Source organism: Rhincodon typus, chromosome 28, assembly GCF_021869965.1.
Source record: "Rhincodon typus isolate 14 chromosome 28, sRhiTyp1.1, whole genome shotgun sequence".
In the NCBI taxonomy this organism is placed as follows: domain Eukaryota; kingdom Metazoa; phylum Chordata; class Chondrichthyes; order Orectolobiformes; family Rhincodontidae; genus Rhincodon; species Rhincodon typus.
In genome coordinates, this window is record NC_063359.1 from 33,684,989 (window position 1) to 33,710,855 (window position 25,867).

The 25,867-nt window shown below is 45.6% G+C and overlaps 1 protein-coding gene across 2 annotated transcripts in view; it reads right to left on the minus strand.

Annotated features, from left to right (window-relative positions):
* ak5l (adenylate kinase 5, like) overlaps positions 1–25,867 on the minus strand; it is a 118,463-nt gene that overhangs the window by 27,048 nt on the left and 65,548 nt on the right. For both annotated transcript variants that reach the window (XM_048613734.1, XM_048613733.1), the window contains exon 8: positions 8,934–9,004. In XM_048613734.1, the coding sequence (XP_048469691.1) occupies positions 8,934–9,004 (71 nt within the window). The remainder of the gene's footprint in view (positions 1–8,933; positions 9,005–25,867) is intronic.

Here is a 25,867-nt window from a genome sequence, read left to right on the forward strand (position 1 = left end):
AAAGGTGAGTGTAGGTAGGGAGTTAGGAAGGGGATAGGTCAGTCCAGGGAGGACGGACAAGTCAAGGGGGCGGGATGAGGTTGGTCGGTAGGAGATGGAGGTGCGGCTTGAGGTGGGAGGAGGGCATAGGTGGGAGGAAGAACAGGTTAGGGAGGCAGGGACGAGCTGGACTGGTTTTGGGATGCGGTAGGGGGAGGGGAGATTTTGAAACTTGTGAAATCCACATTGTCAGTCCAGGGAGGACGGACAGGTCAAGGGGGCGGGATGAGGTTGGTCGGTAGGAGATGGAGGTGCGGCTTGAGGTGGGAGGAGGGGATAGGTGGGAGGAAGAACAGGTTAGGGAGGCAGGGACGAGCTGGACTGGTTTTGGGATGCGGTAGGGGGAGGGGAGATTTTGAAACTTGTGAAATCCACATTGATACCATTGGGCTGCAGGGTTCCCAAGCGGAATATGAGTTGCTGTTCCTGCAACCTTCGGGTGGCATCATTCCTCAGACGACATGTCCATCCTGGGCCTCCTGCAGTGCCACAACGATGCCATTGGGTAGGAATCTGCATTGAGTTATTAAACTAGGGGACTGGGGAAAGGGGCACATTCGATAGTTCACTGCCAACATTGCAACTGAGCTAAAACAGGTCCCTAACCACAATATTAAGCCAGGTATAAAATAAAACCAGAGCAGGAGAAACAGGCATTCGTTCCCAGTGGTTAGTATACACTTTGAAGGCTTTCAGTATAACTTGGACTCAAAGCGTTGACATGAATGACATTTACTGTCTTCTATTTTTGGAGTAAGGCATGAGACCTTCAAGTTGTGACCCTGAGGAGGACAGACAAGTTCCTTTAGCCTCAGTATTTGTGAAGCCCTCTCGCATTACTGAACTAGTCACTGAAGAATGAAAGCAGCAGCTGGCCCAGTTTACTGAAGCTTGGAACGTCTTAGACTGTTGTAGTTAGCAGTATTGAATCTCTTAAATCAGGAACACAAGTGAGGTTAGGCTCCAAGATGGTGGGGACAGAGCAATGTAATGACCTGATGAGCACAGTGCACTGGTGCTGAAAGGTGTTACAACAGTGGGGCTGGAGGAAGGTTCAATCCTCTTCACCATTGAGCTTCTAACTTCAATGTCACTATGTGGAGGCATCAAAGACACCAGTTCCATGTCCACAGAAAGACTTGCATTTATACAGTGCCTTTCATTACCTCAGGACACCACAACACTGCGCCACTCCTGAACTGTAAAGATGGCTGTGGTGTAGGAAAATACCACTGACAAATTTCCTGCAACAAGCTCCCACATACAGAAATGTGCTCATGATTAGTTAACCTGCTTTTGCCAAGGGTTAAATATTGATGACCCAGGCAGCAGTGTTCCAGGACCTTTCGCATCCATCTGACAGAGCAGACAAGGCCTTGGTTCAGCATTTGAAAGGCAGCACCTCCATCAGTGCAGTATTCCCTCAGTACAGCACCAAAGTGCCAGCACGGATTTACACACTCAGGTATCTGCAGTGAGGCTTGAACCTAAAGACGTTGATCTCAGAGGCCAAGATTCTACTGACTGAACTCTGGCTAATCTCTGATATCTCTGACTCAGGGAACACGGTCACAAGTCACATGATATAACACAGTGTGGAGCTGGAGGTACACAGCAGACCAGATAGCATCAGAGGAGCAGGAAAGTTGACGTTTCGGGTTGGGACCCTTCTTCAGAAATGTTTTAAGAAGGGTCCCGATCTGAAACATCAACTTTCCTGCTCCTCTGATGCTGCCTGGCCTGCTGTGTACCTCCAGCTCCACACCGTGTTATTTCTGACTCCAGCATCGGCAGTTCTTACTATCCACAAGTCACATGACATCAGGCTATAGCCCAACAGGTTTATTTGAAATCACAAGCTTTTCGAGCGCTCCAAAAGCTTGTGTTTTCATATAAACTTGTTGGCCTATAGCCTGGTGTCGTGTGACTTCTGACCTTGTCCACCCCAGTCCAACACCGGCAGCTCCACATCATGGCTCAGGGGAGGTACAGGACTGCAGGCACAGTGGTAGCTGCACAAAGGAAAGGTTAGGTAGATGGGGGAAGAGCATATGGACTGTTCAACCCATTATTATCGACTTCTTCCATGCTAAACAAGAACTTACAAGAAATGAGAAAAACGGAAGATTGATTTCATTAGAAAGACAAATGTAGAGAGTGGGAAAACCATCCCAAACTACCCAGGCTGGTTGTATTCAATTGTCAGCACTATGCTCCCCTAAAGCTGTTAAAGGGGTTTTCATGATGTGCCAAGGAGACATGTTGGGGAACGGTAGCCCTGGGCTGTAGGCAAACACTCTTACCATGGCTGTCACAGCGTTTAACTGGGCAAATTTGTCACAAAGTATACATTTTCCTTTTGAGTATCAACCAGGCCATGCTAAATTACCCATAGTGTCCAGGGATGTACGGCCCAGGTGGGTTAGCCATGGGAAATGCAAGGTTACAGAGATATGGTAGGGGGTGGGTCTGGTTGGGATGCTCTTCAGAGAGTCTGTGTGGACTCGTGGGCCGAATGGCCTGCTTCCTGCACTATAAGGATTCTATGATTCTTTAGTAAGGATATGAACACATTGGACAGAATGCAGAAGAATGGTTCATGGGTGAAAAGCTTCAGTAAAGAGGATAGTTTGGAGAAGTTGGGACAATTTTCCTTGGAGAACAGAAATCATAGATTTCCTACAGTGTGGAAACAGACCATTCGGCCTATCGATTCTACACCAACCCCCTGAAAAGCATTCCCACCCAGACACGCCCTGTGGAAGGAAAACAAAGCACCTGGAGGAAACCAGGGAGATACAAGGAGAACGTGCAAACTCTACATGGACAGTCGCCTGAAGGTGAAATCAAGCCCGGGTTCCTGGCGCTGTGAGGCAGCAGTGCTAACCACTGAGCCACCGTGCCACCCCTAAATAAAGCTAAGAAGAAATTTGATACAGGTTTTCAAAATCATGAAGGGTCTGGAAAGAGTAGATGGGTGGAACTGTTCTTGCTTGTCAAAATGTCAAGGCACAACTGAAATTGATTTGCAAAAGAAGCAAGGGTAGAAACGAAGTTTCACCCAGCAAGTCGTTTGGGTCTGGAATGCACTACCTGGAACTGTGGTGGAGGCTGGTTCAGTTGAAGCAACTGAGAGAGTATAAAATAATTATTTAAAGAGAAACAACGTGCAGGCTTACGGGCAGGACAATGCCACTTGGTGAGGTGCCCATTTAGAGAGTCAGTGCAGACACGATGGGACGAAAGGCCTCTGTCTGCATCGTAACAATTCTGCGCTTCAGTTGAGAAAATCTCCAGGAGTGCATCCAATGGGGAGTTAGCAACCTTACAACCGTGTGCTTTCCTAACTGGGTGGGGCCTGCTCACATTGTTTGCCTTAGAAACCTCAAGAAGCATTCACAAAGTGGTGCGGAAGTGGTTCATGAGTTCGTCGTTGCTAGGCAATGCATGTGTGCATATTAAGAGTTGAAACGGAACCATAGAGTACGATCATAGACAAGGATGCTTCATTCGTGGCCAGCAGATAGGTTGGAAAATTATTCCTTTATTTGTGCTAAAAATAATATTCTATATTGTTTCTGTTTCTTGGCTCCATGTTTCTCTTCCTTCCAACAAAGACCTGGGTAAAGGATCATGGCCTGTAGCACAGAGATTGGAAACGGAAACAACAACAACTTATCTTCAGATAGCACCTTCAACAGAATGAACTGCCCCAACACAAACCTGTAACGACTGGGAACCTCATGAGGAGGTATCCAAAAACTTGGTCAATGAGGTAGATTTTAAAAGAGGAAAGTGAGCTGAAGAGACAGACGGGTTTAGGGAGGGAGTTCCAGAGCTCAGGGCCTGGGTGACGGAAGGCACGGTGACCAATAGTGGACCAATAACAGGGAAATGAGCTAAACCATGTGGCAAACCTGTCTTGCCTGTGCAGAAACTCAGGGTTTTTGGTGGGACATAAGTTTTATGCCCAGCTCGACATTACTCTTACACGACGTCAATGAAGAGTAGGACATGGGGCATGAAGCAGGGCAGCAATCCGGAACATTCCACACTGAACTGGTTGCAAACAGCTCATGGCCCCTTAAAGACTCATGTTTGGGCAGTGCATGGCCACCTTAAAGGGTCCATGCAGTGCAGAGTGCAGACAAAAACGACAAAAACTTCACAAGAACTTTGTTAGGATGTAAAAACCAGCACTGCACCCAATACCCTCAGGTTTTACAGTCAGATTAAGAACGTAGGACTTGGGAGCAGACGTAGGGTATTTGGCCCTTCAATCCTGCTCTGCCCTTCGATAAGGTCACAGCTGATTGGGTTGTTAATGCTCCCCAGGAGTCTGAATGAGTACAAATTTGGATTTTAAAAGTCCGCAGATTGAGGCAGGAAGACAAAATGGGGCCTGATTTCAAACGTTTCCCAAACGTTGTGCTCCCCCTGCCCACTGTGACCCCACGGCATTGCAACCCTGCCCTCCCTCAATGAGCATGTGAGTGCAGGGTAGGTGGGGGGTTGGGAGGGGGAGCCTCTGAAAGCAGGGGCCTGGTTGGGGAGTGCGGGTACAGCTGTTATAACTCAGTCATGGCTCCACGGCAGTCAGTGCTGGTTCAGAAGTCATGGCCAGGCTTGTGGGTTGGGACTCCCACGTTAGGAAGCACTAATTCTTACAGAGCAGGATGTGAGTGCAAGGTACTGCACCTAGAACACGGGATGAACATGGGTGGCATAAAGAGACACGATAGGCTATAAGGTCAGAGGTGACAGAAGGATTTTCAATCCAACAGCAAGCATTCTCTCCAGCCCAGAGATGTCAGAAGTACCCTGCAGCATTGAAATCTTGAAAGTTCCTGCCTTTGTGGGAAAACTCACCCAGGGTGAAGTATTCCCGCTTCAGTATTTATACTTCCTCACCAGGAAGCTCTCACTCCAGATTCCTGATTCTGCAGGGGCAAGATTAACTCCGGAATGGGAGTGAGGGTACAGGGTGGGTGAGGGAGCCAATGTTGGCAGTGAACTATCGAATGTGCCCCTTTCCCCAGTCCCCTGAGACTTAGTTTAATAACTCAATGCAGATTCCTACCCAATGTCAGCTGGGCTAACCTTACCAATAAGAGACAACCAGTCCTTAATATTCAGTGGTATTACCATCACTGACTATCAACATCCTGGGGGTTATCATTGACAAGAAACTCAACTGGACTCGCCACATTAACACATTGGCTACAAGAGCAGGTCAGAAGCTAGGAATACTATGATGAACTCACCTCCTGATTCCCCAAAGCCTGTCCATCCTCTACAAGCCACAAGTCAGGAGTGTGATGGAATACTCCCACCTGCCTGGTTTAGTGCAGCTCCAACAACACTCAAGAAGCTTGACACCATCCAGGACAAAGCAGCCCGCTTGATTGGCACTACATCCACAAACATTCACTCCCTCCACCATCGATGCTCAGTAGCAGCAGTGTGTAATATCTACAAGATGCACTGCAGAAATTCACCAAAGATCCTCAGATAGCACCTTCCAAACCCATGACCACTTCCATCTACAAGGACAAGGGTAGCAGAAATATGGGAACACCACCACCTCCAAGTTCCCATCCAAGTCACTCACTACCCTGACTTGGAAATATATCGCTGTTCCTTCAGTGTCGCTGGGTCAAAATCCTGGAATTCCCTCCCCAATAACCTTGTGGGTCAACCCACAGTAGGTGGCCTGCAGTGGTTCAAGAAGGCAGCTCACCATCACCTTCTCAAGAGCAACTAGGGACGGGCAATAAATGCTGGCCAGCCAGCGATGCCCACATCCCACAAATTAATTTTTAAAAATTTTTAGAAGAGTGCTATCAAACAGAAGTATGGCATGAGGCCAAATTAGAGATATGAGGTTAGGTGACGAAAAGCTTGGTCAAAAAGGTAGCTTTTATCCTTCACTGTTGCAATACTACAAATCCCTAACAGCACTCTATGTGTGTCCATCGCAGGCCGTACAGGGGTCCATGAAGGCGGCTGACCATCACCTTCTCAAGCACAATTGGGAAAAGATAACAAATGCTGAGCACGGCCAGTGATGGCCACAAGCTGATCTTGGATAGAAAGTAAGACTGGTGAGCGCTGGCATCAAGGGTATCCCCACTGAAAAACCTGAGGACCCCTCACAGTAACCAGATGAAGAACTATCACTAACACCACCATCTAGCCCTTAGTAGGTGTTGTTGCAACATTGTAAACTCACGATCAATATTTAATAAAGAGATATTTGCCCCCAAAATGCCTGCTAATAATTTTACCACAAAAGTGCTGAGTGCCTGACGTTTTCTTCCAAATTATCAACAAAAGCGACTGCAATATTCAAGCTTACTTTTTAAGCTATGCCGTTGATAAATACCCTGTCTTGTACCAACATTGCATGCACTGCATAGTGAAAGCACAATTAAGAATCAAGACCATATACACACCCACCTGGGTTGAGAAGCTAATAGCCCACGTGGAGCAGATGTTAGCTTCATAAGGTGTCAGGTTCTATAACTTAGCTCTATTTCACGTTTGAATAATAATTTCAGACACCCAGAAATGTGCATTCATATAGCACCCACCTTAATGTCGAGAAACTTCCTAGCTCACTTTGCACAAGTGTATTCAAACTAAGTATGTCACAGAGCCACATAAGAAGATATGAGGTCAGATGATTGAAAGCTTGGTGAAGAAGGATTGGCCTCAAGGACTGTCTTAAAATGAGGCAGAGAGGTGTAGTGAGGGAATTCCTGAGCTTAGGGGTGTCAGGCAACTGAAGGTACAGCCATTAACGGTGGACTGACTAAAATTGGGAATTTGCAAGAGACCAGGGGAGGATCGCAGATATCTCAGAGGATCAGAAAGCGAGAGGAAGTCACAGAGGTAGGGAGGAATGTGAAAGCCCAGATGAGAATGTTGTCAGATCCAGAGTCAAGGTAAGTCAGTGAGCACAAGGGGGTAAGTGAAGCGGACTTGGGTTTCAGTTAGAACGTGCACTCAAGTTTGTGGACCGTGAAAAATGGCTGGCCAGTCAGGAAAGCATTGGAATAGGTAAATCTAGAAGTAAGGGTAATAATTCCATTTTCCCAAAGAGAGACAATTGGTGATGCAGGTCACCACACTTCAAGTGAGGTTGAGAATTTGGGACCTTCCTGGTGACCTCAGCTGGTAGCAGGGATTGAACCCACATTGTTGGTATTACCCCACATTACAAACCAACTGTCCAGCCAGCTGAGCCAACCAAGCCCCTGAAACAGTGCAATGCAGGTGGGTTTCAGCAATTGTTGACTGGAGGCTGGGACTGAGTTAGGTAATGCTACAGACCTGGAAGTGGGCAGATGTGGCAATGATGGGAAGATGAAGTCAGGAACATCTAATAGTAAATGGTGCACTAGCTAATGACGTAAAGTTGAGGTAACAAATTTGTAAACCTGGATTTAAGTCTATTCAGCTCCCTGTTCAGTTTTCTGTCCTTCCTTTGTGCTAACACTCAACTGCTTACCTGTCAGTTTCTTTTTAGTTATATGGAGATTAGCATTCAATTACCACATATAGGCATTGTTGCAATTTTCTGGCATTCCCTCTGATACACTACTTAGACACCACACTAAACGGGCGTGCAAAATCATAGCTTAGGAGATGTTTATTTTGAATGTATCCTGCGATATGGTTTGTAGCAACAGTATGGGGCTCTTGACAAATCCTTTATTTTTCTGTCTCTTCTCTATTTACTCTTGCACTGTATGCCAAGTGAGCTTTTCTGTTTGTTAGATTCTCCAAGGCTTTCACAATGGGGATTACTTTTGACTGATGCTGTTTCGAAGGATAAAACAGAAAGAGATTTAAGTCTGCCAGGAAGTTGTGGCTACGCCAACAACAACAATAGCAACTTGTATTTATTTAACAACTCTAACGCAGTTAAACCTCACAGGCACATTACAAAACAAACATGATGCTAAGCCGCACATTAGGTCTGATGACCAAAGGCTTGGTCAAAGAGACAAGTCTTTGAGGGTTGTCTTAAAAGGGGAAGAAAGGTAGACAGGCATGAGGAGGGCCCAGGAACTGAAGGAATGACCAGAGACAGACTGAGCCAAATGTTCAGAGCCCACTCACTTTCATGGAGCATACTTGTTTGCCCATGACTATGTGGAACTGTCAATGCAATCTCAGCTCCAGCCAGTGCAACGTGGCTGGTTCCACCTTAAACCCTCACCCCACGTCTCCTTCCAGGCCACACCATACCTTTGGCTCTGAGTCAGAAGGTTTTAAGATTCCCATCCCACCCCAGGGTCTTGAGCCCAAGATTAAGGCTGGCACTACAGTGCATTGAGGGAGTGTGGCGCTGTTGGAGGTGCAGTTTTTCAGACTGGGCTTTAAGCAGAGGGCCCTAAATGCCCTCTCAGGTGGGCATAACAGATCCTTCCCTGGAAGCATATCAAAGAACAGCCAAGAGTATTATTCTCGATGCCTTATCCAATATTCATCCAGCAATTGTCAGAGAAATGGATTATCCAGTGGGTATGTATTGCTGATTACACAAATCACTTTTTACTATTTGGCTGCTGCATCTCCCACAAGGCACCAACGACCATCCTTCACAGAGCACAGCATTGGATTAAAGAATTTTGGGAGGTCGCTCAGCTCAGGAAAGGAGCTATATAAATGCAAATTCTCTTTCTGCTTTTTATCGTTCCGCCTCGGTTTCATCCTGGCAGTTGCCCCACAAGGGGCGAGACTGTGCTATAGGAATGGCCTGAACTCCCACTCTGTGGCTAACTATATCCTTCCCTGGAGGGGAGGGGCTGAGGCAGTGTTGGGGTGGGGTGCTGACTGTCCAATGAAGTAGCCTGTGAATCGCCACAGGAAAAGCTATTGCTCACCTGTACATCCAGCCAGTCCCCTTCTCTCATGCCCTTGTCACAGGCCCGCTGCATCTCCTGCCCAGCCAGCTCTGAGGAGAAAGAATAGAAAATCAACAGGAAAGTCCTGCTGTTCTGCCATAACACTTTTGATTAGATTTGGTTTATTACTGTCACACGTACCTAGGTACAATGAAAAGTTTTGTTTTGTGTGCAGTGCAGGCAGATCATACCACACAAAGTGCATTAGGGTAATAGAACAGAACGAAGAATACAATGATAGAGCTGCTGAGAAGGTGCACAAAGAACAAAATCACCAATAAATTTAAAATTCGAGAGGACCATTCAGCAGTCTAATAACAGCGGGGAAGAAGCTGTTCTTGAATCTGTTGGTACATGTGGTTAAGCTTCTGTATCTTCTGCCTGCTGTAAGAGGTTGGAAGAGATTATAACCGGGGTGGGAGGGGTCTTTGATGATATTGGCTGCCTTTCTGAGGCAGCGAGAAGTATAGATGGAGTCAAAGGATGGAAGGCTGGTTTGTGCGATGAACTGGGCTGTGTTCACAACTCTCTGTAGTTTCTTACGGTCCTGGGCAGAGCAGTTGCCATACCAGACCATTATGCACCCAGACTGGATGCTTTCAATGGTGCATCTATAAAAATTGGTAAGAGTTTTTACGGACATGCTGAATTTCCTTAGCCTGCAGAGGAAGTAGAGGTGTTGTTGTGCTTTCTTGACCATAGCGTCAACACAGCAGGTATTAAAAAATGCTGTCCCTGAAAATCCACAGGCCTACCTCAACTGGACAGCTCTGAAATTAGGCTCCTACTGTCTGGGATCTCACATGCTATGATGAAGGAAAAGCAAAGTACTGCGGATGCTGGAAATCGGAAATAAAAGCAGAGAGTACTGCAGGAACTCAGCAGGTCTGGCTAGCATCTGTGCAGACAGAAACAGAGTTAACGTCTTGAGGCCAGTACAACTCTTCTTCAGGGCTGCCAGACCTGCTGAGTTTCTGCAGCATTTTTGGATGATTATTTGGGGTGAAGAGTTGGCGTGTCCTAAACAAAGACAGACAAGGTAGATACAGATAAACTATTTCCACTAGTTTTCTAGAGGATTTTCTCGTGGGGATTCTAGACTAAGGGACATAGTCTGAGAATCAGGGCAGGAGAGACGTTAGGAGGCACTTCTACACACAAAGGGTGGTGGAGGTTTGGACCTGTCTTCCACAAACAACAGTCGATGCTCGATGCTGTATCAGTTGTTAATTTTAAATCTGAGATGGATAGTTTTTTTTTCTTAAGTAAAGGTATTAAAGGGATATAGGTCAAAGGCAGGTTTATAGATTTAAGCCAGAGAACAGCCACAATCTCACTGAATGGTGTAACAGGCTTGAGGCCTGCTCCTGTTCCTATTACTGAGACTGGGTTTCACCTCCACATGCCTTTAATTCGATTTAAATTCCTGCAGCTGCCATAGTGGGATCTGGCCTGTCCCTAGACCCTGGGTCTCTTGATTACTTGGAGAGGGTAAGAATTGCAGATGCTGGAGTCAGAGTCAATACCTTCATCAGGCCTGCAGTCCAGGCCCAAAACGTTGACTCTCCTGCTTCTCTGATGCTGCTTGACCTGCCATGTTCCTCCAGCTCCATGCTGTATTGACTCTTGATTACTTCCCCAGTGACATTACCCCTGCACCATCATTTTGTCATAAGGGGAAGCTATCTACCTGTGACTCCAGACCCACCCCATAACTCACCACACAACCACTCATGAAAATGGACTGGGAAGGCACTCAGTTCAAGAACACAGTGATGCCTACCTCCCATGAAAGGATAAACTAAACCTGGTGCTTCCATATACGTGAAGTGAAGCTTCCCTTTTCCACTCTGTGCCAATCCAATCTCAGTGCTGAAAGAGAGGAGTGAGTGAAAAGCGCAGAGGTCCTAGGAATGAGGTTTAAGGCCATAACCAAATCTAACCTCCACGATTGAGCAGGAAGCTCAAGGAAGATTGGTGCAGTCTACAGATAGCGGGCAGTGGTGGGGCAACATTAGATTTTGAAGTCGTTATTTGGTAAAATATGTAAGTGCATTATAACATTTGACAAAATTTAGTGCAGCCAAGTGTAAAAGACAATACCTAGGGAAGAAAATTTGGCAATGCAAATAATCTGGCAAGGATGTTGAATTCATAGACTCTGCAGGAGAATCTCACAAAGCCAGCTTTACGTTTAGGAACTCTACCATAGCAATCTAGTCACAACACCAAGGCTCAGTAGGTCTCCAATCAGATTCTTGTCCATCATTTTTGCCCAATAAAATTACCGTATGAGATGTAACACAGCATGACTCCATATCATACTGATGTTTCACCCCAAGGAAGCTTTCTGAAGATAGAATAGCTGACAAATGAATCATAGATTCCCTACAGTGTGGAAACAGGCCCTTCAGCCCAACATGTCCACACTGACCCTCTGAGCATCCCATCCAGACACATCCCTGAACACTATGGGCAATTTAGCATGGCCAATCCACCCTAACCTGCACATCTTTGGCCTGTGGGAGGAAACCAGAGCACCCGGAGGAAACCCACACAGACACGGGGAGAATGTGCAAACGTCACACAGTCACCCAAGGGTGGAATTGAACCTGGGTCCCTGGCGCTGTGAGGCAGCAGTGCTAACCACAGAGCCATCGTGCCACCCCTATATCAGACAGAGAGAATTATTTTTTAATTACAGTCATAAAGTTGTTCAGCATGGAAACAAATCCTTCAGTCCAACTCGTCCATGCTGACCAGATATCCAAAATTAAGCTTGTCCCATTTGCCAGCATTTGGCCCATATCCCTCTAAACCCTCCCTATTCATATACCCATCCAGATGCCATTTAAATGCTGTAATTGTACCAGCCTTCACCACTTCCTCTGGCATCTCATTCCAAACACGCACCACCCTCTGTGTGAAAAAGTTGTCCCATAGGCCCCTTTTAAATCTTTCCCTCCACATCTTAAACCTACATCATTTGGTTTTGGAATCCCCTATCCTGGGGGAAAAAGACCTCGACTATTCAACCTATCCATGCCCCTCATGATTTTATAAACCTCCATAAGGTCACCCCTCAGCCTCCAGCTACGCTACTGCTGAACGGTGAAGTAGGTTTGATGGGCAGAAAGGCCTACGCCTGGTCCTGATTCATACGCTCCCTAGACTATCAACAGGGAACTGGAATTCCTGACAAAAAATCACTGCAGTGGGAGTTGAAAACCTTGTGCCTGCATTTCAATGCAGTCTTGAGGGGCTATGATACGACCTGATATGCTGTTTAATTAAGCTGCGACAGACATCCTTTGCCCGAAGCATATCAGAGCACATCTGAACATATCTATCTTGGCTGAGGATGAAGCTATTCTGGGGCTAACATTTTTCCGGTCTATTATATAGTATTCCCCAACAGCCTGTTCACTTCAGTCAATGGGGATACTGCCGGAATCTAGTGGGTGTCAGGAGTCAGATGTATCATACTGCCCTCTGGTGGAAACACTGTTTCTGCTTCTGTCTCAATTGGCTCGTATTTCGAAGAATTGCCCCTCACTTTGAACATCTGGACCTGACAGGACACCCTTGTTTTGTCTGATAATTCTGGGAGAGCCTGCAAAAGATTGTTCCTGGGAATCTCCAGGGTGAGTTTCAGTGACTATGTGTGAGTGGCCTGGTCAGCAGAGGAGGTTGTGATTCAGTGAGATCAGTTGTAATTTTTAGTTGGGTTTTAAACTTCCACCTGCTCCTCCCCTAACGCGACCTCACTGTTATGATCTCGAGGTCACTCCTCACTCTCTCCACCAGCCCCTTCACCACAACCTCACATCTTGTCTTTAACACTATCCACCTGTCTCAGCAGCTACACCGAGCCCAGGTTCAAGGAGCTCAGTACCTTGATGAACGTCTGAGATTGGGATCTCTCGTTCCATCACGTTGCAACACAAAAATTGCACCTGAGGTACAGCGGGATCTAATCGTTTTGCTTCAAGAATTTCACGTTTATCGTTGCAAGGGGTTTGGTGCTGGGCGTTTGGGACAGCTCCCAGCTCAGGTACCCGTTGCCAGCACCAAAATAGGCCAGGATTTGGTAGGGTATAGCTGGGCAGAGAGTGAATTCCCTCCAGCAAGTCCCTACGCTCCACCTCAACACCAGCTTCAGAGGGACAGCTCTTAATAGGTCCAACCCTCGGGCAACTGTCTATGCGGAGTTTGCATATTCTCCCCGTGTCTGCGTGGGTTTCCTCTGGGTGCTCCAGTTTCCTCCCACAGTCCAAAGATTAACAGGTTAGGTGCATTGGCCATGCTAAATTGTCCGTAGTGTCCAGGGATGAGGAGGTTAGGCGGATTAGCCATAGGAAATGCAGGGTTACAGGGTTAGGGTAGGAGGGAGGTGGTCTGGGTAGGATTTTCTTCAGAGGGTAGGTGTGAACTTGATGGGCTGAATGGCTGGCTTCCACATTGATTCTATGGCTTTACGAATAGCCCAGTGTGGCAGCACTCTGCTCTCAGATTCTGTTCCAATTCTGGGGCATCATTTACCCCTCACTCAAAGCCCACTTCAGCCTGACTGACCGGCTGACACCAGGAATCTGTTTCAGAAAGTCCAGATTCATTTATCTTTCCCAGACAAACGCAGAGAAAGCGGCAGAGACTCAGCAGGTCTGGCTATGTCTGCAGAGCGAAACACGCTTAAATGTTTTGAGTCCAGTATGAATCTTCTTCAGAATTGAATTCAGTTGCTTTTTCAGATTTCCAGCATCTGCAGTATATAGCCATCGTTTATCTCTCAACCTTATTTCATCTTCACTTTCATCTCTGCGTTCTACAGCCTTCTGGACTCAATATTGAGTTCAACAACTTCAGATTGCAAACTGCTTCCATCTTCTTTCATCAGTTGTTTTTTTTGTTTTGTTTTGTGGATCGGTCTGTGTTGTTTTTTAATCCCTTCATGTTGCATTCAAATGTTTCTTTTTTAAATGCGGGAATTCCCACCACATTTGTCTTATAAAGCTGTAGTGGATCCCACCACAACATCTCGAAGTACAGTTACTATCCAGCAAGTCTCAGGTAGATGCACTGCCATCATTCCTTTCTATGGAGAGTATTGGTCTAAGTTACTGATACCATGTGGGGAAGGATTCCCACACCATGTCTTCGGCACAGAACAGACTCAATCTTGATGAACAGTCAATAGGTTTATTACATATTACTTAACAGCTAGTTATTTCACATCTGAAACGCATAATGGTCTCTTGTGAGATGTCAGGCTCAACTTAAGTGTATTACTTCAGTTACGTGCTGTTAACATGAAGAATAATCAATGAAGCACTCCCTGGAGCCCAAATGGACAACTGGTTAGCCCTCCTCCCATATATGGCCCTCTAAGGGGGATTGGTTATAGGGCCATAGAGATATACAGCGCTGAAACAGACTCATCCTTGCTGGCCAGATATCCTAAATTAATCTAGTCCCATTTGCCAGCATTTAGCCCACATCCCTCTAAACTCTTCCTATTCGTGTACCCATCCAGATGCCTTTTAAACGTTGTAATATACCAGCCTCCACCACTTCCTCTGGCAGCTCATGCCATACATGCACCACCCTCTGCATGAAAAAGTTGCCCCTTAGGTCCCTTTTATATCTTTCCCCTCTCACCTTAAATCTATGCCCCTCTGGTTTTGGACTCCCCCACCCTGGGGAAAAGACCTTGGCTGTTCACCCTGTCCATGCCCCTCATGATTTCATAAACCTCTATAAGGTCACCTCTCAGCCTCCAACACTCCAGGGAAAATAGCCCCAGCCTATTCAGCCTCTCCCTATAGCTCAAACCTTCCAATCCTGGCAACATCCTTGTAAATCCTTTCTGGACCTCAGTTGGTTGGACGGCTGGTTTGGAATGCAAAGTGACACCAACAGCGTGGGTTCAGTTCCTGCTCTGGCCGAGGTTACTATGAATGACTCTCCTCATACTCTCCCCTCACATGAGGTGTGGTAACCCTCAGGTTAAACTGACACCAGGTACCTCTCTGTAATGACAGAGCACCCTATGATCTGGTAAAAATGTGGTGACTTCATCTTCACAGTCGTCAATATACAAAAGCTTAGCTTGTGATACCAGTTAACCCTTTCAGGTCCTGTTTCTTCACATCCATCACTGCTCTTGCTGGCTGTTGCAACTTGAAATCTTCTGTTACATAATATCCCCTCTCCTCCAGCTTAGCACGGGCTTTCTCATTTGCCTCTTCTCTTAAAACTTTTCACTTTTCTTCGGTTCTGATAAAGATTTATGGACCTGACATGTTAACTCTGTTTCTCTGTCTGCATTTGTTGCCAGACCTGTTGAGTCTTTCCAGCCTTCACACAGAAATGAAGAAGAGCAGGGGTAGGGCATTGGGCCCCTCTTGTCTGCTCCGCCATTCAATATGATCATGGCTGATCATCGAGCTGAATACCCTAATCCCACCCTCTCCCCACAGCCCTTCATCCCTTGAGACACAAGAACGATATCTACCTTCTTTTTAAAAGCACATTGTTTTGGCCTCAACCACTTTCCCTGGTAGTGAATTTCACAGACTCACCACTCCCTAGGTGATGAAATTTCTCTTCAGCTCAGTCCTAAAAGATTTACACCTCTTTAAACTATGACCCCTCATTCTGGACTCTCCCACCATCAGGAACATCCTTCCTGCATCTAACCTGTCTAGTCCTGTTAGGTTTTTCTAGGTTTCTATGAGATTACCTCCCTCATTCTTCTAAACTCTAATGAATACAATCCTGGCTGACTCAATCTCTCTTCATATGTCAGTCCTGCTTTTCCAAGAATCAATTTGATAAACCTTCGCTGCACTCCTTCCATGGCAACAACATCCGTCCTCAGCCAAGGAGACCAAAACTGCACACAATATTCATAGAATCCCTACAGTGTGAAAACAGGCAATTTGGCCCAACAAATCCACACCGCCCCTCCGAAGGGCATCCCACCCAGACCCATTCCCCTAATTTCCCATGTCTAACCCACCTAACCTAAACACCCCTGAGCACTATGGGCAATTTCAGCATGGCCAACCCACCTAGCGTGCACATCTTTGGACAGTGGGAGGAAACCGGAGCACCCAGAGGAAACCCACGCAGACACGGGGAGAACATGCAAACTCCACACAGACAGTCGCCCAAAGGTGGAATCGAACCTGTGAGGCAGCAGTGCTAACCACTGAGCCACCATGCCGCCAATATTCCAGGTGTGGCCTCACCAATGCCCTGTAAAATCCTCTCGCTATGAAAGTCAACGTACAGTTAGCCTTCTCTACTGCCTGCTGGACCTGCACGCTAACTTTCAGCAACTTGTTCTGTCTTCCAGCATCTGGAGCATTTTGCTTTTATTTTAAGTGTCTATCTTACAACCCAATAGGCAGAAGAAACTTCTGTGCTATCAGTCTGCATTGGATCTGAGCCTCGGTGCCCAGGCTGAAAGGCCTATGCTCAGTGAAGCCAAAATACAACATGCCATGTGGCAGCATGGTGCCATGCCCAGGTGCTTCCTTCAGTGCAATACTGAGAGGGTGCTACACAGTCAGAGGTGCCATTGTTCAAACTGTTGCTTCAGTCCTCGCAGGTGGGCATAAACTACACGGGAACCAGCTTGCTGGGATCTTGCTGTGCACAAACAGGTTGCTGCATTTCTTAGCTTACAACGGCGCTTCAGAAGGATTGCATTGGCTACAGAGCACTCTGGAATGTCCCGGGGGATGCAAAAGGCACTTTCAAATGCACATTTTTCTTCCACTTTCTCCGACAAACAAAACCCTTGCTGACTAGCCAATTTTAAACTGAAAGGGTGGGAGCTTTGAATTATGTGCCCATTTTCATGTGACTGGATTTGCCGAAGAGAAAACTTCTAATTGGCATCTGCGCAGATGGATTCCAAACAGGATTTTCCAAGGTCTTGTTGCCTCTTTAAAATGCTCCTTAAAGTCGACTTCTTCACCCGAGCTTTTGGTCGAATATCCCCTTAGGTGGCTTGGTGTTACAAAATGCCCGTGAAGTGCCTTAGGATGGTTTATGACATTAAAGGTGCTACGTAAATACAAATAGTTGTTGTTGTTGGGTGGTTTGATGGATTAGGTGTCAAGGTGTGTTGAATGTAAATGATACCTCTGTCAAAGGGAGACCAGTCTGTGATGTGAATTTAACATCCCAGTATTCACATTGCAGCAGCGTACAGCATAACTCACCACGAGCAGGACTACCCTCTCACCCTCAGAGATGGTGGACGTCTATATTTCTCATTTTGTTGAAGACACTCAAGATCATTGGGTTGCATATTGGAATTCAAACCCAGTTTAATTACTTCAGGACAGTACATGAGGTTAAACAGAAGCCTTTCAGGACCAGGCTGTTCCTGACCAGGCCCCTGGTAAACATTGGCTTCATGGGCCTAATCAAGGATGGAGCCTTCATCAGGCCTTTTTATAGGGGGCATGGTGATGGGAGACATGGGATCTCCCTACAATGACTTCACAAGGGCCTAGCATATGGTCAGCATTTTCTTTTCATGGGAAACGGATGTGACTGGTGAGGCCTGCCATTTAATATTTAGCAAACACATTGCACACGTGCGCGTAGTATATACACTGACCATACATCAGACAATTATTTTTCTCTTAGAGGGTTGTGAGTCTGGGGAATTCACTTTCCCACAGCATGGAGCCATTGAATACTTTTAAGGCAAAGATCGGTAGATTCTTGATCAACGAGGGATCAATAATTATTGGTGGGCTGGGGGGGGAGGTGGGGCAGCATGTGAGTGTAGGTGGGAACGTGGGATTGAAGCCAGAATCAGACCAATTGTGGTCTTATCAAAAAGTAGAGCAAGAGGCTCCTAATTCATCCAGACGTATGTATGGATTAAGGATGAAAATCCGAGAGACGTTTGATGGATAACTCACCACAAAGCAGCAAAAATTAAAATGATACCCGGTGAAGTTAGAGAAACAAGGAAACACTTTAAACCTGAAATTGTCAGCGTGCTTAGGACAGGACACAAATTGAAAGTGAGTCGAATTATCCCTAATCGCACTGATCAGGGACTTTTACTCCATACCTAATTTTAACATTATCGAAGTCAGTGACAAAAGAGAGTGCAGTTCTGGCAATGGATTATAAATGGTCAATTAATCACATGTCCATTGCAGTACATTTGATGGCACTGTAACCTACAGCACAACGTTCTCCGCTTCCCTACTCCCTCCCACTTGCAGATAAGGTTGGAGGGTCTTGTACTGAGCTACAAGAAAACATAAACGAGCCCTGAGGGTTATTGTCTTCCCCACAAAGAGCCTCTTCCACAGATGTGTTGACGTCAGCCTCTGCCTTGGCAACCACACGCTCATTGCAGCATCCTCTCTCAGAGACAACAGTTTAATTCAAATGTCCACCTTTGCTCCCTTTCCATGGAATCCTGAGAGACAATAAGAAGCAAGGTCGTCCTTCGTGGATTTCTGCTTTAGTGCCTTATCTCTGCTCAGGAGCTTTTCTCTCCAACAGAAGAAAAGGCAACAGAACACAGGCTACACTAGGCTCTGGGCTAGCCAAGGAGGAAGGTTTCAGTCAGTGAAAACTGGATCAATATATCACAGTCAATTTTTGTTCACCTTGGTTGTCATGTATAAAGAACAGCCTGTGTTCATATGGCACCTTTGATGCAATAGGATTCCATGGTGATGACTTGAGTGTCAGACACTGTACAGTGCTTGAATATGAAGTTGAAAGTACATAAGATATGACACAGAAAGTCAGATAGCAATTATAAATGGCAATAAGAAGCAGTTTCCATTAAAGCTTCCTTAATCTTTGTTAAAACATTAACTGTGCGACTTCGACTGTGTTCTTTCATCCTGAGATGTGACAAAAAAATCTCAAAGTACTTCATGTGCCTGAAACCACAGCAAAGCTCACATCGAGCCACTGGACAGGCAGCCAAAGAGCTGGTGTAAGACATGGGTTTTCAGGAGCATTTTAAAGGAGGGGAAAGAGAGAGACAGACAGACAGAAAGAGAGAGAGAGGCAGGAGGGTTTAGGGAGAGAATTCCAAACTTGGCACTGAGGCAGCTGAAGGTAAAGTTGCCCATGGTGGAAGTGATTAAAGTCAGGGCTGTTCAAAAGGCCGGAATTGGATAATTCGGTGATGACTAGAATAGGGAAGGACAGCATGAGAAGGGGCAGAGAGAAAGGTAGTACTGAGCTCACCAATGACTGAAATCAGGACAATAATGGGGTTATAGGCTTGTGTCTTAATTGGGCCCCAGTGTAAGGTTTGATCAGAGACAAAGAAGCTATGACAGTGCAAAATTCCCTCAGTACTGCACTGGTACATGAACCTAGACTTTTTTTTATTCAGTACTGTGATGAGGGCATTGCTGGCTAGGCAGCATTTATTGCCCATCCCTAATTGCCCAGAGGGCAGTTAAGAGACAACCACATTGCTGTGGGTCTGGAGTTACATGTAGGCCAGACCAGGTAAGAATGGCAGTTTCCCTCCCTAAAGGAAATTAGCGAACCAGAAGGGTTTTTCCCCTGACAATCAACAATGGATTCATGGTCATCATCAGAAGTCAAATTCCACCATCTGCCATGGTGGGATTCAAACCCGGCTCCCCAGAACGTTATCTGGGTCTCTGGATTAACAGTCCAGCAATAATACCATTAGGCCATCGCCTCCCCATTGTTTCTGGCATGAGGCCGTATCTCAAACTCTACCAGTGAAGAGAGTAAAATTACAAAGAATTGCTAAGGCTGGCTCCAGCACAAGAGTTTGCCTTTCAACTTGCCAGCTTGAGTCATTCCCAATGAGCTAATATCATTGTTTACTGTTCTTATCGTTCCAATGGATTAAATCCCAGGATTCCACTGTGGTGCCTAGTCACAGCACTATCACCACTTAACAAGGCTGCCCACATTCATAACTATGGGTGAAAAGGCCATTCAGTCCAATATAGACTATATATCCAGGGGAAAAAAAATCCATCATGGCTTTTTAAGTGATGCCAAACCTTTTGCCATCTATCCAATCAAAATTTCTAGCTAAACCTGGTGCTTTGGCTAGTTGTCAAAGAGGCCGGGTACTATCAGAAGAACAGCAGGGGAGCTTTCCCCAGATATTTGCCATAGTAACATTCGTGCCACACAAATGCCAGGCAATGATCATCTTCAAGAAGAGACAATCTAACCATCGCCCCTCGACATTCAACGGTGTTACCATCCCCAGCTATCAACACCCTGGGGGTTACCATTGACAAGAAACTCAACTGGACCCACCACATAAACACAGTGGCTACAAGAACAGGTCAGAGACTAGGAATACTGTGGCGAGTAACTCACCTCCTGACTCCTCAAAGCCTGTCCACCATCTACAAGGCACAAGTCAGGAGTGTGATGGAATACTCCCCACTTTCTTGGATGAGTACAGGTCCAATTTAATAAGCTTGATACCACCCAGGAAAAAGCAGCCGCTTGATTGGCACCACATCCACAAGTATCCACTCCCTCCACCACCAATGCTCAGTAGCAGCAGTGTGTACTGCCTACAAGATGCACTACAGAAATTCACCAAAGATCTTCAGACAGCACCTTCCAAACTCACGACCACTTCCATCTAGAAGGACAAGGGCAGCAGATATATGGGAACACCACCTTCAAGTTCCCCTCCAAGCCACTCACTGTCTTGACTTGGAAATATATCAGCAATCCTTCACTTTTGCTGAGCCAAAATCCTGGAATTCCGTCCCTAATGGCATTGTAGGTCAATCCACAGAAGGTGGACTGCAGCGATTCAAGAAGGCAGCTCACCACCACCTTCTCAAGGGCAACTGGGGATGGATAATAAATGCTGACCCAGCCAGCGACACCCACATCCCACAAATGAATAAATACTAAAAAAAACTCTAGCCACTATCACATTGCTGTTTGTGAGACCTCACTGTGTGCAAATTGGCTTTCATATTTCCTGTATTAATGACTACACTCCAAAACGTTTTGTGAACAGGCATACAGCACTTTGGAGCAATGGAGGCTTGTTGATTTACTCCAGTGCATTGTTTACACTGCAGTGAGTAGAAGTGTGAAGTAAATGCACTACAGAGTGTTAGAGGTGATCTTTTCGAAACACAAGATCGAAAAGGTCGATGTAGAGAGGATGCTCCCCCTTGTGGTGGAATCTGGATAAAGGGAAGCAAGGGTTCTCGATTCTAGTCAAAGTAAAAGGTTATTAACCTGAAATATCAATTCTGTTTCTCTCCCCACAGATGCCCACTGACGTGTTCAGCTTTACAGCAAGTTTTGTTTTTATTTCAGATTTCCAGCAACTATGTTATTTTGCTTTTGAGAAGGTGACTTGGATTGTCCCCGCTCCACTCCCAGCGACTGGCAAATGGAAAAGGTCCACCCCCATGATTTATTTCCTCGGAACAAAGAACATTTTTGTCACAGGATAAAATAATCTAATCATCACCCTTCCACTGCACGTAACGTTCACCTTAGTATTTATGAAGTTAGATGTCCCTTTACTGTGATCACAGCTTGAATGCTGAATTGCCATGATAAGTTTAACATTAGTTCAGCGTTGCAATATTGCTGAATGGCTCCATCTGTATGTGCTAATGATGTGCTATCATGGCAACGTGTTACTTAAATCGGCTGCAGATGGTGGCAGATTCTGTCTCGATTGCGATGAGCTGTCATTTCCTGCAGATTTCATTCCTTCTCAAACATCTCACAATGCATAGGGAAGCAATAAAGAAAGCAATTAAAATAAAGTCGAGTTATACTTTACAGAGATACAATGGCAATGAAGGCTGACTTTACAAATCCACTTAATACTCAACTAGAATTTATATTAGCGTGTCTTCAATGAGTGAAAAAAAGCTAAGGTACTTCACAGAGGCATCAGTGTAACTAAAAAAGATCAGAGCTCTTCTGGTGGAGCAATAGTGTCCCTGTTTCTGAGCTAGGAGAACCTGGAATCAAGTTTTGAAGAAGGGTCCCGACCTGAAACATCAGCTTTCCTGCTCCTCTGATGCTGCCTGGCCTGCTGTGTTCATTCAGCTCTACACCTTGTTATCTCAGACTCCAGCATCAGCAGATCTTACTATCTCTGGAATCAAGTTAGCTCTGCCCCTGAGGCATGTCAGAATATATCTGCACGAGGTTGATTACAAATGGCAAAATTGGGAGTGTGAAGAAACATTTTCACTTCACAGCTAATGTAGCAACTTTAAAGCTTTGTCATGCAAGAGGAAGGTGATGTGTGAGATGGCCATAAACACAGTTGGATTGGATTATAAAGTGCAGAGGAAGGTGCAAATACAAAGGACCTCGGGAGACGAAGACATGAGCTCAGACTGTGTGGCCCAGGAAGCTGGGAATAGACAAAACCTCAGCCTGCAAGGGAAAGTCTGAGGCTGTAGAGCTGGATGAAGGCCTACGTAGCAAGATGGGAGGAGTCCATGAATGGATTTAAACACAAGAATGAGAGTTTTAAATTGGAGTTTTTGAGGGTCTGAGAATCCATGTAGTTCAGCAAGAACATGGTGATTAGGTTAATATTATTTGGCATGGATTGTGAATTTGAATGATCTAAAGGGAAAGAATGGAGATAGCATTGTCTACATAGAGACAGCAAAGGTACAGCTGAGGGTTTTAGCAGCTGGTGGGCTCAGTTTAAGGCTGAGACAGCTGATATTACAGAGGGCCAGACTAAGTGGTCTTTGTGATGGAGAACCAAGAGAATGGCAAAATCTCACACTTTCCAAAAAGTCTCAGAACATCTGAGAGGGGTCTTGTCTTTATTGAGGATCTGTGACAGATGAAGTAGTTGATCAGGCAGTCAGTGCCTTCAGAAGCAAGGGCAAGTAAGACTAAAATAGACACAGATCCCAATATGGACCTCATTAGGGAACCACATTCAAATTCTGATCATTGCTGCAAGACCACTGGGACACGAAAAACCTGATTTCATTCCCAACACTAAGGTGGCTATTGTGTCCCGGTGCCCCAGTTTGATCCAGCAAATGATCTAGGAGATAGTGGCCTCACATGACAACATAGATAACAAGTTAGCCTCCACGTCCTCAGAAATAATATCAACAGCCGCAAGAGTATTTCCTCATGATGAGATGTCATGAACATGGGAGTCAATGGGAAGAGGCTCATACCAACATACAAGACAATGTCTTTCAAACAGATGACTGGCTCAACGTAAGCTTCTCTTAATCAGGCTTCTTAATGGTCTGGGGTATGGCTTTTCAAACACTGAGGTGTCAGTGCACGCACAGCACTGGCTGAGCCCCAGGTTCGCTAAGAGCAGTGAGCAGTATGTCCCATCCAATATCACAATCAACATCCACACTGTACTGGTCCAGGATCTCAGCCACTTTGGAGATATTGTCAGGAGAGGGCACAGCTCACAACACGAATGGTCTAATTATTCAAAGGGAGTGTGACAATTGGAACAATGCAACCAAAAACTCCTACCTTAAACGAAACTGGAACACAACAATACCTAGAACCCCCCTGTCCCTCAACACCACTCCACATTTTGATCTATGTGGTAGAGAGCAAAGGACAGGTTCACAAGGTGACACACAGCAACCAGCTGATCCCAGGAGATGGTTGCAGCCTGACTAATGCACACCTCCCCTGCACACTGCCACAAGTGAACAACAATGTTTTGGCTGGATACTCCACCAAGGGGTTCCATTCGTGAAACCACAATCAACATTTGGACAGTTTGTTGATCAAGTGCTGAGAATTCTTGTGAGATGGATCAGCCAAGAGTGATCTACTTTGATCCAGACACAGCACCAATAGCATCAAGAGTGTGGAGGTGATGGTATAGCAGTGGAGGTAGTAATCCAGAACCACAACATTTTGCCATGAATTCAATAAAATCTTTAGAAATAAAAAGCCAGCCTAATGGCACCCATGCAACCATTATCATAAAGAGCCTTTTTCTTTAAATGCACTCATTGAAGATGGGCATCGTTGGCTGGCACAGCATTTGTTGCCCATTCCTGGGAAGGAAATCTGCAATCCTTATCCATTCTAGCCTATATCTGATTCCAGATCCACAACAATATGGTTGACTTTTATCTGTCCTCTGGGTAATTATGGATGGGCATTAAAAGCTGGCCCAGACAGTGATGCCCATGTCCCATGGATGAAAAAGGAAGAAATGTGATGGTGGGTCAATCAGAGGAACGTAAATCACCAAAACGTTCTTTGGTGGGCAAAATATCCATGTTAAAGTCCATTTCCTCAATGAGAGACGGTTCAAATCTAACAAGGAGGTTAATGATCCATAACCATTTTTACTGGACCTGGAAATGAATGTCCCTCTTCATCAGAATGACAGGCAAACTGGTCTCTGGAGGTGGTACCAAGTTCTAGGCTTGGATTTTTGGATCAAGAGATATGGAAATAGTGCAGGAAAATGGTTGAGTAGATGTTGCTTAAATGGCAGAGCAGGCTCAGAGTGCTGAATGCCCCAGATCCGACTTGTTAAATGTCCTGGAGCTTAAATGATTGATCTCCAATCACACCTACTTTTATTTCTTCTCGAAAAGTAACTGACACACAACTACCCAGACGGTCCATTTGCTGCCAGTTCCAGTCAGCATGTTGCAATCAACGATTCTGACAATGAAGTCTTCACCCTGTGCTTGGCATTCTGTAAGGACCCTGGTGCTAATCTATACCTTTGCACAAGAGAAGAAGAAAACAACAATTCAATTGAAGTCTATCGCATTGCGGGTCACATTGGTAGAGGTCTGCACATTCCCCTTGGGTTTCATGGTTTCTCAGGATTCTCTGTCTACAACAGGGAAGGTGAAATCAGGGCAGTAGCAATGCAGGCAGTGATGAGGTTTATGAAGTCAGGGCTATATCTTGCTCTTTCACAGCCTCTATGTGAAGAGCCACAGACATACAGTTGTACAGTCCATGGGCAGTTTGGATGCAATGATGTAAGCCAGACTAGATATCAGACATTCCGGACTGGGAGTGTTTGCAGCTGAACAAAGATTCACTGTCAAAACGTATATAACCTGCCACTGAGCACTGGCTGCAATACACATGCAATTGCCAGAAATCATATCTCCCACAGACCACAGGCGGAGGCTACAAAATGTAGCCCTTGTCATGGACAGGATGGCACTTCCTCCGATACCAGCAAATGAATGGAACTTACACATTGCTTATACAAAAAATATTGTCGACACAAGTGCACTAGCTAGCATTGGCATCTGCTCATATGTCAGATGTGGAGTTTTTTTTATCAATTTGATGTGGCCATCACTGGTTTGGCCAGCATTTATTGTTCATCCTCACTCCCACCTGAACTGAACTGCTTGGGGCATTTCTCAGGAAAGTTACAATCAATCACACCATCCCGCCTCCCTCTTGCTCAGCTTGGCTACCAATGTCTATCTGTTCTGAAGAAGGGTCACTGGATTTGAAATGTTAACTCTGCTTTCTTCCCACAGATGCCGCCAGACCTGCTGAGATTTTCCATCAATTTCTGTTTTTGTTTAACATCCATCTCCCCCGTTTTCGGGCCTGAGGGCTGGTTAAAGTGATGTTGGTGAAGACGGTGATGTTGGGTAATAACTGTGTGCAGGTGTCATCTGAAGTATAAATAATCTTTCCACCACCATTGATTTCCATGTCCCATACTAATGGGCTTGCAACCATGATCTTAAGCATACAAGTATAAGAGTTAACCACAAAATTCTAAATGCTGCCTCAACAATTTTCCCAGTCCGTCTGGCTCTCTTACAACTTGTAATGACGTTTTAACATTTGCACAATGCCTGATGGGAAAGCAAATACTTTGTCTCCATGCCAAAAAATAATCAGAG